Source organism: Heptranchias perlo, chromosome 3, assembly GCF_035084215.1.
Source record: "Heptranchias perlo isolate sHepPer1 chromosome 3, sHepPer1.hap1, whole genome shotgun sequence".
In the NCBI taxonomy this organism is placed as follows: domain Eukaryota; kingdom Metazoa; phylum Chordata; class Chondrichthyes; order Hexanchiformes; family Hexanchidae; genus Heptranchias; species Heptranchias perlo.
In genome coordinates this window covers 114,852,032-114,866,326 of record NC_090327.1, presented here as the reverse complement: position 1 = coordinate 114,866,326, position 14,295 = coordinate 114,852,032, and the positions used below count along the sequence as shown (strand labels likewise).

At 40.4% G+C, this 14,295-nt stretch overlaps 1 protein-coding gene across 1 annotated transcript in view; it reads left to right on the top strand.

The window, feature by feature from the left end:
* Positions 1-14,295, top strand: part of si:dkey-122a22.2 (uncharacterized) — a 232,454-nt gene that overhangs the window by 82,200 nt on the left and 135,959 nt on the right. The window contains exon 5 of the mRNA XM_067981529.1: positions 13,033-13,109. Coding sequence (XP_067837630.1) covers positions 13,033-13,109 — 77 coding nt within the window. The remainder of the gene's footprint in view (positions 1-13,032; positions 13,110-14,295) is intronic.

Here is a 14,295-nt window from a genome sequence, read left to right as displayed (position 1 = left end):
CGTGGAGATGCAACAAAACAGTCCCTTAAATCAAATTTTGTTTTCTTTGAGATTTTCCAGTTTTGCAATGCAAGTCTATTTGAATTTTTTTGGCTCTGAAAATATCTCCAAATACTTGGTCTGACCCCATCACCAAGTGAAATTCAGTGGGCTCCAGATAGTGGGGATGATTCCGAGACTTGTACAGCTGCAGTTTCACTTTTGGCAACATATACAGGGTATGTAAATTTTGTTCCTGGTATTTTCCCTTTTGGGATGCATGGCTTCTTAAAAATACAAAACCTTTGTCAAGGTTATCTTGGTTATGGCGCGATGAAAGATTGGTCTTTGATATCCAATCTATATTTTTGAACCTAGTTCCCTTGCTCCCAATTTTGCCCCATTTATAGACAAAACTTGCATCTACTGAAACGGCCCTTATCAAAGTCATAAATGAAATCCTACTTGACTGTGGTAAACTCTCCCTTCTCATCCTTTTTGATTTGTCTGCAGCCTTTGACACGGTTGACCACATCATCCTCCTCCAAAGCCTCTCCTCTATTGTCCAGCTGGGTGGGACTGCCCTCGCCTGGTTCTAACCCTATCTATCCAATCGTAACCAGAGAATCAACTACAATGGCTTCTCTTCCCACTCCCACACCATTACCTCTGGAGTCCCCCAATGATCTTGCATATCCCCGAATTCACTCCACCATTGGCGACCGTGCCTTCAGCTGACTAGGCCCTAAGTTCAGTAATTCCCTCCCTAAACCTCTCCCCCTCTCTACCTCTCTCTCCTCCTTTAAGATGCTCCTTAAAACCTACCTCTGTGACTAGTCATCTGTCCTAATATCTCCTTATGTGGCTCGATTTCAAATTTTGTTTGATAACACTTCTGTGAATCGCCTTGGGATGTTTTACCACGTTAAAGGCACCATATAAATGCAAGTTGTTGTTGAAGTGCAGTCACTGTTGTGTAGTCAAATGTGGCAGCCAATTAAAGCGCAGTGAATTCCAGTTAACATGTTGTTCGTGGTATTTGCTGAGGGAAGAATGTTGGGCAGGGTACAGAGAGAATTTTCGAATCCTTTTCATATAGTGCCATGCAATATTTTATATCCGTATGAACGGACCAATGGCTTGGTTTAACATGACATCTAAATGATGGTGCCTCTAACAACACAGCACTTCCTTGTTGCTGCACAGAAGTATTAGACCGGGTTATGTGCTCAAGTCTGTAGTGGGCCTTGAACCCACAAACTTCTGACTCGGAGATAGAGTGCTAACAATTGAATGCAGCTGAGACTGATACTGCTGGGCTGGATTTGATTATAATGGGACAACTGCACATCTACAGGACTTATGCATGTGCAGTTGCTCAGAAGTCACAAATGAGATCTTAAAACAACTGCACATGTGCAGCTAGTACAGAGTTTCATTTGTGAATTTGATAATGCAGCCAGTGTATTTCCCAGTGTCTTGGGAAGATCTGTACAGGCCAGTAATGGCAGAAGCACTTTGCTGACCAATCTTGGTGGAGCTGATGGCTCAGCCTGCATATGGCCAGACCCAAATTAAGGGGCGCAATACAGGGAGAGGGTTTCAAATTTGGCTACAATGATACTGGAATAGAGGAATTTACCTTACAAATCTACCCTCTTGCCCTTAGATGCAACCCTGTAAAGTAAACTGGGTATAAATGTTTTCCATGTTTTCCATGTTGCTTTCCTTTATGGTACATTTATTGTAGTAAGTTCCTTCATTAATAATAAAAGTGTAGCTAATGTACTGAACAGATTGGCAATTTGTCTCAGTTGGTAGCATTCTCACCTCCGAGAAGATTGTTATTTCAAACCATATTTCAGGAGTTCAGTACATGATCTAGGTTGACACTTAAATGCAGTCCTGAGAGTGCTGCATTTTGGATGAAGTTTTAAACTGAGGTTCTCTCTTCCTGTTCTGGTTGTCTTAAAGATCCGATGGCACTTTGTGAAGAATGGCAGGGAGTTCTCTGATTGTGCTGACCATATCTCCTCCCTCAATCAACACCACCAAGAACATTTATTTGCTCATTTATCTTATTTGCTGTTTGTGGGACTTTGTTTTGTATAAATTGGCTGCCATTTTTCCTCCAGCAGTAACTACCCTTCAAAAAGTAGATAATTAGTTATGAAGCATTTTGAGAAATCCCAATGATGTCATAAGGCACTATATAAATACATCCATCTGCATGGACTTTGGAAATACTGGTGAAGTGTTCTGCACAGATCAAAGGCCTTAATGAGCCAGTTCAGTGCAAAGAAGTGGACTCCACATTTTGTCACCAAGCTAATGGTAGTAAGCATGGATAGTATTTGTGCTGAATTGTTAAAGGTTGCTCTAGATGAAGGGAAAATGGCAATGCTTTTGGAGTACAGTACCAGGAACTGTTGACTCACTTTGGCGTTTTCTTCTGAGGCTGGTGAATAGGATTCTGTTCTCCTGAAGAATGACCACAAGTTTTCAATACAGATCAAAACATGTAGATGGATTGTAGTTTTGTGTGAGATTGTGCACTCTTGCAAGGCTTAAAGGAAACCCACTGATATTGCTTATATCGATGTTTCATAAGACCTTGTGAAGAAGCTGGAAGCAATGGGAATATATGGCAAAATCTTGGATTTTATCCAAGATGTTTTTAGAAAGTTCCAAGACCTGTGCGATGGTAAATGAGAGACTCACCCTGCCCATATCTCACAAAAGAGTGTGAGACATTTTTATCCACTATCGCCCATTGTATTCAGTGCCAACTTTAATATTATAAGGGACGAGTGTAGAATGTCTGTTGTGGATATTTCTGAAAGAATTGTGGTGTTTTTTCTGCAGACGATAATGGAACCTGGTGAAGTATACCTAACACTGAGGACTGGGTTCTTCCCACTCAGCTCCAAATAACTGTGCAAGCCAGTACACTAATGGGTAGCAAGGTCCTTGTTAATCAAGCAGATGGAAGTTTCCCAGTGTTCTGTGCTGAGAGGTTGCACAGTTTTAGCATTACCATCACCGAATCCCCCACCATCAACATCCTGGGGGTCACCATCGACCAGAAACTTAACCAGCCATATAAATACTGTGGCTACAAGAGCAGGTCAGAGGCTGGGTATTCTACGGTGAGTGACTCACCTCCTGACTCCCCAAAGCCTTTCCACCATCTACAAGGCATAAGTCAGGAGTGTGATGGAATACTCTCCACTTGCCTGGTTGAGTGCAGCTCCAACAACACTCAAGAAGCTCGACACCATCCAGGACAAAGCAGCCCGCTTGATTGGCACCCTATCCACCACCCTAAACATTCACTCCCTTCACCACCGGCGCACAGTGGCTGCAGTGTGTACCATCCACAGGATGCACTGCAGCAACTCACCAAGGCTTCTTCGACAGCACCTCCCAAACCCGTGACCTCTACCACCTAGAAGGACAAGAGCAGCAGGTACATGGGAACAACGCCACCTGCATGTTCCCCTCCAAGTCACACACTATCCCGACTTGGAAATATATCGCCGTTCCTTCATTGTCACTGGGTCAAAATCCTCGAACTCCCTTCCTAACAGCACTGTGGGAGAACGTTCACCACACAGACTGCAGCGGTTCAAGAAGGCGGCTCACCACCATCTTCTCAAGGGCAATTAGGGATGGGCAATAAATGCCGGCCTCGCCAGCGATGCCCACATCCCATGAAAGAATAAAAAAAAAGTTGATTACACTTTAAACAATACCCCGCTAGACACGTTCTCGTTCCAAAGCCTAGGCCCTAGCAATCTACACTCACATTTCTGGACTTGGATAAGTGGGGTGTCTTAAATATAGGGCAAATGAAAACTCTTTCTGTATTGATTTCAAAACAGCTTGATTTTGGAGACTTTTAAATATGGTGAAGGATTTCTGTGTGTGTCAGATATCTGGCTGACCAAAAAAAAGATCAAGGGTAGCAAATATAGGTGTTGGTCAAATACACAGGGACAGGAGAAATAACTTAAATTTTTATAGCGCTCCTCGTGGAGGAAACTCTTTCGATGCTTTACGTCAAGGAGGGCAAAACAGACTGGGTTAGGTTGGGAGCCACAGTCTCAGATGAAGAGAAGGGCCTTTAGTTTTTTGAAAGGTAAGTGGATGGTGGAGATAGCAAGGGAAAGAATTCCAGAAGACAATAGCTTAGTAATTCAACAACCACTAATGGAGTGAAGGAGATAGGGGATGAGGAGTAACCCAGTATCATTGCTGCGGGAGTTCTTCGAGGCAGCGTTCTAGGCCCAGTAACCTTCAGCTACTTCATCGGTGACCTTCCAACCATTATAAAGTCAGATGTGGGGCTGTTCACTGATGATTACACAATGTTCACTCCATTCGCAATTCCTCAGATAATGAAGCAGTTCATGCCGCATGCAGCAAGACCTGGATAATATCCGGGCTTGGACTGAAAAATGGCAAGTAACGTTCGCACCACACAAGTACCAGGCAATGATCATCTCCAACAAGAGAGAGTCTAACCACCTCCCCTTGACATTCAATGACATTATCATCGCAGAGTCCCAACCATCAACATCCTGGCGGTCACCATTTTCTAACCTGTTTAAACATTTCTTTATACTCTTCTTAAAGTTCTTCCCCTTTTTTCCCCGAATGGCTTTGTATAGATTGTTTTTTCTTACCACCATCTTAATTGCTCTATTCATTCATTTTGGGAACTGCTCTTGGATGTATGTACTTGCCTTTCATATTTAATATAATTTTGAAAGTATTCATTTTTCCTCAACTGAGTTACCTCTCGGCAATAAGTTCCAATTCATTTTGTTTAGTTTGTTCTTCATACCATTAAAGATTTCCTTCTTGAAATAAATATCTGTCCTGAACCTTACAGGCACCTATTTCTAGTTAATTATTTTATGGTCACTCACTCTCACAGCTTCCACTATATTATTAATGTGTGCTGATTACTTGTAAGAACTAAGTTGAGATGTGAATTTGCTCTTAGTGGGATCCATAGCGCATTGTGTAAAGAAAAAGCACTGTACGACATTTATTTAGTCTGATTCTATCACCATGTTTTCATTATGACATTTGTGGTTTATATTAGGTTGGTTGAAGTCACCCATTATTACTGCATTAATATCTGTGCATACCCTTCTTCATTAATTATATAAAATGCTGCCATCTTCCTCTGCATGTCCTGGGGGCTGCAGCAGACTGCAAGTGTTAGCTCTGTTCTGTCTGCTTGTAATGCGAAGCCAGACTGTTTTATCATTCAGGATGTTGTCCTCATTATCCAACAGTGCTGGATCTGGTTCTGGGGTATGAAGTGGGGCAAGTGGAGCATGTTTCAGTGGGTGGGCATTTGGAAAACTGATCACAATATCATTTGGTTTAGAATAGTTATGGAAAAGGACAAAAATAACAATCAAAAGTAAAGATAATCAATTGGAGGAGGGTTAATTTCCATGAGTTGAAAAGGGTTTTGGCCCTGGTAGATTGGAATCAAAGATCGGCAGGTAAAACAGTAAATGAGCAATGGCAGGTCTTCAAAGAGGAGATAGTTTGGGTACAGACTAGACGTATTCCTAGGAGGGGGGAAAGGAAGAGCATCTAAAGCTAGAGCTCCCTGGATGATTAAAGGTAAAGAGATTAAAATTAAACAGAAAAAGGAGGTTAATGATAAATGTCAGGTTAATAATTCAGTAGAGAACCAAGCTGAATACAAAAAGCACAAGGGAGAACTGATAAAGGTAAATATGAGGGACAAAGAGAGTGTATGAGAAAAGATTCGGAGGTAACATACAAGGGGAACACTAGTCTTTTATAAACATATAAATAGTAAAAGGATTGTCATAAGTGTGGGGCTGATTAGGGACCAAAAAGGAAATCTTCTTGTGGAGGCAGGGAGCATGGCTGAGGTACTAAATTAATATTTTGCATCTCTCCGCAAGTAACATTCGTGTCAGACAAGTGCCAGACAATGACCATCCCCAACAAGAGAGAGTCTAACCACCTCCCCATGACATGCAACAGCATTATCATCGCTGAATCCCCCACCATCAACATGCTGGGGGTCACCATTGACCAGAAACTTAACTGGACCAGCCACATAAACACTGTGGCTACAAGAGCAGGTCAGAGGCTGGGTATTCTGCGGCGAGTGACTCACCTCCTGACTCCCCAAAGCCTTTCCACCATCGACAAGGCACAAGTCAGGAGTGTGATGGAATACTCTTCACTTGCCTGGATGAGTGCAGCTCCAACAACACTCAAGAAGCTCGACACCATCCAGGACAAAGCAGCCTGCTTGATTGGCACCCCATCCACCACCTTTAAACATTCACTCCCTTCACCACTGGCCCACCATGGCTGCAGTGTGTACTATCCACAGGATGCACTGCAGCAACTCGCCAAGGCTTCTTTGACAGCACCTCCCAAACCTGCGACCTCTACCACCTAGAAGGACAAGGGCAGCAGGTACAAGGGAACAACACCACCTGCATGTTCCCCTCCAAGTCACACACCATCCCGACTTGGAAATATATCGCCGTTCCTTCATCGTCGCTGGGTCAAAATCCTCGAACTCCCTTCCTAACAGCACTGTGGGAGAACCTTCACCACACGGACTGCAGCGGTTCAAGAAGGCGGCTCACCACCACCTTCTCGAGGGCAATTAGGGATGGGCAATAAATGCTGGCCTCGCCAGCGACGCCCACATCCCATGAACGAATAAAAAAAAGAGAATGCTGCCAATGTCACAGTAAAGGAGGAGGTGGTAGAGAAATTGGACAGGATAAAAATAGATAAAGAGGAGGTACTTAAAAGGTTGGCAGCACTCAAAATAGAAAACTCATGCTAGGTTGCTGAGGGAAGTAAGGGTGGAAATAGCGGAGGGTCTGGCCACAATCTTCCAATCCTCCTTAGATATGGGGATGGTGCCAGAGAACTGGAGGGTTGCAAATGTTACACCCCTGTTCAAAAAAAAAAGGAAAGGAATAAACCAGGTAACTACAGACCAGTCAGCCTAATGTCGGTGCTCGGGAAACTTTTAGAGACCATAATCCGGGACAAAGTTAATTGTCACTTGGAAAAACATGGATTAATTAATGACAGCCAGCACTGATTTGTTAAAGGCAAATCGTGTTTGCCTAACTTGATTGAGTTCTTTAATGAAGTAGCGGAAAGGGTTGATTAGGGTTGATGTTATGCATATGGACTTTCAAAAAGTTTTTGATAAAGTACCACATAATAGACTTGTTAGCAAAATTGAAGCCCATGGGATTAAAGGGGCAGTGGCAGCATGGATACAAAATTGGCTAAGGGACAGAAAGCAGAGAGTAGTGGACGGTTGTTTTCCAGACTGGAGGAACGTATACAGTGCTGTCCCCCAGAGATCGGTATTAGGACCACTGCTCTTCTTGATATATATTCATGACCTGGATTTGCGTATACAGGGTATAGTTTCAAAGTTTGCAGTTGACACAAAACTTGTAAAAATAGTAAACAATGTGGAGGATTGTAACAGACTTCAGGAGGACGTGGACAGACAGGTGAAATGGGCAGACACGTGGCGGATAAAATTTAATGCAGAGTTGTGTGAAGTGATGCAGTTGTGAAGGAATAATGAAGAGATGTAATATAAACTAAATGGTACAATTTTAAAAGGGGTGCAGGAACCTGGGGGTTTATGTACAGAAATCTTTGAAGGTGGCAGGATAAGCTCATAATGTGGTTAAATAAGCATACGGGATCCATGGCTTTATAAATAGAGGCATAGAGTACAAAAGCAAGGAAATTATGCTAAACCTTTATAAATCACTAGTTAGGCCTCAGCCTGAGTATTGTGTTCAATTCTGAGCACCACACTTTGGGAAGGATGTCAAGGCCTTGGAGAGGATGCAGAGGAGATTTTCGAGAATGGCACCAGGGATGGGATGGGGGCTTTAGTTATGTGGAGAGGCTAGAGAAGCCAGGAATGTTCTTAGAGCAGAGAAGATTAAAGGGAGATTCAACAGAGGTATTCAAAATTATGAAGGGTTTTGATAGAGTATTGGAAGAAACTGTTTCCAGTGGCAGGAGGGTCGGTAACCAGAGGGGACAGATTTAAGGTAATTGACAAAAGAACCAGAGGGGAGAAGAAGAGAATTTCTTTTTTACACAGCGAGTTGTTATGATCTGGAATTCACTGCCTGAAAGGGTGGTGGAAGCAGAATCAATAGTAACTTTCAAAAGGGAATTGGCTATATACTTAAAAAGGAAAAAAAAATGCAGGGCTATGGGGAGAGAGCAGGGGAGTGGGACCAATTGGATAGCTGTTTCAAAGAGCCTGACCATATATGATGGGCCGAATGGCCTCCTTCTGCACTGTAAGAATCTGTGACTACAAGAGAGGGAGAGAGAAAGATGGGGAGAAATGGAGAGAATAACAGTACAGTGACATAGGAAACACAGAGAAAAACAGGAAGAAAGGGGAGAATAATAAAAGAGCATTGAATTCCATAGAGATAGAAGGAAAGTGCAAAGTAGACCGAGTGAGATGGCAGAAGAGACTAATGCAGAAAAGGATTTGTGGCTGAGCAAGGAGAGAAAATATAAGACAGTAGTGAGTGAGGATTTACTCACTTATTCACAGTATTGCGAAGAGGAGAGAAAGACTAATCAAAGAGAAGGATATGCAGGGAAAGAGACTGAACAGTAATACACGGACTGGCACAGTGGCTTATCAGGTGGGGGCAAGGGATTGTAATCTAGAGATGAGTTAGAGGGGAAACCTCTTCAACTGCATAGAAAGTGGGCAGAGCGGAAATGCAATATAATGGTGGTTCTGTTTGAATGAATCATATGGCGTTACTAGTAAATTGCCTGTCACGTTGCTCATGGTTGGTTGATGAATGCAAATCTTGTATATAAAAATAATTTACAAAGAATTTGGAATGGAGGCTTCAGAAACTTGGTCCACAGGGATGGTTTTCTTAAAAAAAAATGAATGGGATATACTGACAAAACAATTCACATGGGTAAATGCATGATTAAAAATTGTGACAACAGGAAATAAGGTTTGTGGAAAAGAATTTTGTGCCTTATGCAAAAATTTTAATCCATATGGATATATGAGAAAAGCAAATCCATTTCTCCCTAAACAGAAAAATTAAATGGATTACTAGTGAGGAGCTAATAACATTTGGATTTCATAAACTAAATATTAAAATACTTGTTTTAAAGAAATATCATTATCTATTCTGGCATTAAGGGTATCCTGGATATTAATAAGTTACCTTATTTGCCATGTGCCATAATTTGACTAATTGTCATGATCATTTCATCAATGTATTATTTGTTTTAATTTTAAGTTATTTATAAGCTTATTTCAAAATTTTTATGGTTTATGTTAGCCTACATCCCATTATTATTTACACTGTTATGTCAGTTAGCTATGATACATCTATTACGTATTAAATTCAGGACAGGGAGGCGAGTGCTTATTTGAAACTCATTGGAAGTACTTGCAATACCTGTTACTCCTGTAGGTGGCGCTGTGATAAACCATTCCAATGTTAAAAGTTTCACATAGTGTGACAGACAATAGCGTCTATTTGATAGTGAGAGTGTATCACCCATCAATTGTGCAGTCTGGCGACGGTTCACACAAATCACTCAAAATGCTTTTTGAAATTTTAAAAAATCTGCCATTTTTTTCACAACTGAAATTTTTGATGTCCAAAATAAATTTTAAGACGTTACTTATTTCACATGATTTAATTTATCTTCTGAACTTTCTTTTGCGTCTCTTAATGCCTTAATTAACATTTTTACTTAAAGAAAAATAAGAAAAAACTTGAATTTATATAGTGCCTTTCATAATCTCAGGGTGTCCCAAAGTGCTTTGCAGCAAGGGTCAAGGATCATGACCAGATAATCTGTTTTAGTGATGTTGGTTGAGGGATAAATATTGTCCAGGACACAGTCTCTTCATTAAAGCCTGGGCTTGAAGTTAATATTTTTGCCCAGATCTATGACTCTGTGAACTGAATTTGGATTGTGCAGTCTGAGCATGTGCAGTGTGCATGACTTCCGAGGATGCATCAGCACTGTTCATTCAGTTATACTGATAGAAGATTTTTCATATAGCACTTTCTAGTTAGTAGCTGTTCTTCAAATAATTTTGAAAAACAAGACGACAAATTTCAAAATGTTGTTAAGGTAATATTTATATTGAGGATTTTTTTTGAAAATGAGGCTGCCTTTGTGTCTGTGTGTTTGTGTTATCTGTGAGGGAGAGAGAAAAAAATAGTGTTCTGATTAATCATCAATTGTAGATTTTGTTGTGCGTTTTATAAATTTCGGAATGCGTCAGGTTGAGGGGTCAGAAAGAGAGACTGAATAATTGCTAACCCCTTACACCTGTGAGACAGAGATTCTAATTGCTAACGAGAGAGAGAGCAGGAGGGAGACAGATAGAAAAAGGCAGACAGTGTCTTTCCTCATTCTAATTTGATTTTTTTTTAAATAGATGAAATTAGAAAGCAAATAAAGCCCCTGAGGGAAACACATAGGAAGAGAGGGAAATAGAAATAGTTTGAGGGTGAGGGCCCCTGTTAGAGGTGGGGTTCTCATTTATAGTTTACTGTTTAAATCAATAAATTTCTTAAACATTGAAAATTGGGTGTCATAGATTTATTAAGTATACAGCACATGCAATAGTACTTAAACATACACTTAAAAGGTAGTACTTACAACAACACCAAATGATAGTTGATTGGGGTTCAAACATATTACAGTTCTTAGCCCAGTATCTTCGGCAGATCCAAATACTCATTACAAACAGCCAGTTTCTATACATTTCTCTTGTGTGACAATCCACACAATTCTGCATTACATAAGTTTATAAAAATTAAAATACATCTCCATATAAGGACAATTTAATTGACTTATCAATAACTCAGGTCTTCCTTACTTAACAAGCTCTTTTTCCATTGAGCTAACAATTATAACTCCCTTACTTTGTTATCTTATCGCTAGTTTCACTCTTGTTCCAGAAATTAATACGATACCAAATGAAACCTTTTTCGTTGTTTCTGTATCATTTGTATCAATTAAAAAGGATGATGTATGCCCAAATGTTTTTCTTTGCTGAACTAACTGTTTTCCCACACTGTTATCAAATGATTCATTATGCAATGGCACGTCATTGATTAAGTCTCATGTTACTTCATCCTGAAACTGACCATTGCTGCAGGGTCAGTTCTGGCATAATAGGCCAGTGGTGTTTTAAATTGACTTATACTTCCCTGCTTAACAGGCAAAGGCTAAAGGTTAACATTGCTACAATACAAAGAGAAATCAATAGTAGCATAACACTGGGAGACTTCAGGACAGTCTGATTAACCCTTTCCTTCGGGGGAATAGTTGAAATGGAATGTTAAGGGTGAGGTGAGTGACAGCAGACCAAGGGAGAGGGCAGGATACAGGAGTTGAATTTGAAGTTCAAGGGGGAAGAGATAGGGGTGGACGGAGATGAGGTGGGGGAGGGCGGGAAAGCACAGTGATTGGGGGAGGGATGGAAAGCACGATGATTGGGGGAGGGAATGGGAAGGGAGCTGCTGAGGGCCACATTTTCCCCACAACCCCACCACAAATATGCATTCTGCAGCTATTGTTGGCTCCTTTCCCCACCTTAAACAGATCATGCCAAAATACTCCCCCCACACCCCCACCCCCCCCCACTCCCTCCAACTGAAGAAAATAATAAAAAGACAGAGAAGCAGAACAGAGAAAGAAACAAAAAGAGTTAAGGGGAGAGAAGCAGAAAAGCAAAAGAGTGAGAGATAAGCAGAAGAGGATAGACAGAGAGAAACAACAACACTCAGAGAGAGGTAAGTGGGTGACCTTACTCTTCTGCTTACTGGGAGATTACCTAGTATACACATAAAGGCTGTCTGTATTATGATTAACCCTGTGTTAGCTTCTGATATTTGTTAGAAAAATCAGGAGTGTTTGTAACTTGTTTCACATGTCCATATTTAGGGTGTTGAGTTGTCATTTTCTTTCAAGCTTTTGCCCAGCTTTTGCTAGTTCTCCAAGTTCATGTGATTGGAAGAGGCACATTGGAGTGAATAGAGCTTTCAGGTGCTTTGCACTGCTGGAATTGCAAAATAAGTTTGGAATTGGGGCCTGATCTTAGTCAGGGGGAAAGTGGTGGGAAAAAAAAGTAGTTTCACACCACTCGGGATTAACATCATATGGAGTAGTTTGGTATCAATGCATGTTGAAAAACAGATCGGGGTCCTTTGGGCCTCCTGCACACCTTTGAATTTGCCAGGTGTTGATTTAAATGTTTAGAGAGTGAGGAGACCGTTGGCCAGACTCTGTAAACATTTAAATTGTAATTACTGGGAGAAGAGCTCGGCAGTCATTATAACCAAGAGAATTGCAGTTCCAGCCAGTCAAGGTAAACAGTGTACTGCCTGGATGGAACCACTTGGACAATGGTAGCTGCACTAAAAATGCACCATTACTGGGCATATGGCTGTGCTTTATCAGGCCAGAAGTGCTTGAAACTGATTCTAGGAGCTCAAAAGTGCAAAGTATTGTTTTTGCAGTGCTGTCATCCCTTACCTCAAGGAGAACTAATAATTTAACCACCCTCCCTAAAAGTCCTGTCTTCCCTTACCTCAAGGAGAACTAATAATTTAACCACCCTCCCTAAAAGTCCTGTCTTCCCTTACCTCAAGGAGAACTAATAATTTAACCACCCTCCCTAAAAGTCCTGTCTTCCCTTACCTTTAACCAACCTCACTTTTTTTTTAAAAAAAGACACATTTTATAATAAGAGAAAAAAAAACAATTGCCGGGAATCTTAATTAAAAACAAAAGTACTCAAAATACACAGCAAATAAATTATCATTTGAAAGTGAAAAGAGAGGTTATGATATTTCAAGTGTGAACTCTTCATCAGAACTCTTTATTAAATGTTTTGTAATGTTGGATGACAATGAGTTTGTGATCTAAGCTTTGATCTAATTTCTATATCTTCCATCTGCCTAGTGATATTTGATGCGCCCACTGGTATGTCTTCAGATGTGTGGCTCTTGATTCAAAAGGATGTGTCCCAATTAACACAGGTACGTGATTGTGAAACCAATTTAATTTTATAGATTAAGAGCCCTTTATAGCAAGTAAAATGGTAAAGTTAATGAGTTGGATACTGGTGGCTGCTGTCTTCAGAGTATTGCATAATTCCTTTGTACATATGAGAGGCCATTAAATGAATCTCACTAAACATTTATGACGAACTATCTAGCAAGCTTTTATTAAACGTTTTTAGTGTGAGAATTTTGAATTGTGCGAAACAATAGCTACAACAAGCAAGGGAAAAAAGCAAGGAAAATTTTAAGCAAATTAACATCACACCAGATACAGCAAAATAGCAATATTACAATAATAAACTGAAGTACAAGTGCATAATAGTCAAACACTTGAGGCAAAATAAAGGCAATCAATACTAACATAGAAAGATCATATAAACTAAAACAAGAGATGAGGAGTGAGTCTCGTCCAAGATTAAGCAGAGGAGAGCCAATAGAAGCTCATTCAGGTCAATTTTAATGGTCGTTGGGATCGGGACATTAAGTCATGGAGTGTGCACTGGGAAAAGTCTTGGGCATGATTTTGGGTGCTGAAGAATCAGCCAACAATAGAGAAATATGGAAAACTTTAACTGATGATTGAATGATGTGGAACTGCCTGAGATCCTTGTAAAGATATCAGGGAGTGTGCATTTTGAAACCTAATTAACTGCCTAATGTGAGAGACAAAAAAGAAAAAAACACAAATTATTGAAATTTGAAATAAAAGTAGAAAATGTTAGAAATGCACAGTAGATCATTCAGCATCTGACAGAGACTAGGTATGGATTTTGGATGTAACCCTTTATCAGAACTTTTCTTATGAAAAGGATCACACAGAAGCTTGGATTTGTTTTTCTCGCAATCTCCTATGTAATGCCAGCAATACCTCATTTTAATGCATGGTATGAATAATGTAACGTCTGGGTGATGTTACCTGGTTATTTAAAGAATTGGGAAAGCTTTCTTACATGAGGGCTCAGTCTATCTTGTTGGATTGTTGTGACATCAGTCTGGTTGGAGAAGGACAGAAGGTTAAATATCATGAAAGTGGGAAAGTGATCCTTTAAAGTTTTTTTTGTCTAGATCTTGAATTCTTTTCGTTGTTGTTCAGTTAAATTTTAATTCACAAGATGATCTCATATATCCAGAACCTGACCGTCTTCTCATTACAGTAGCTTTT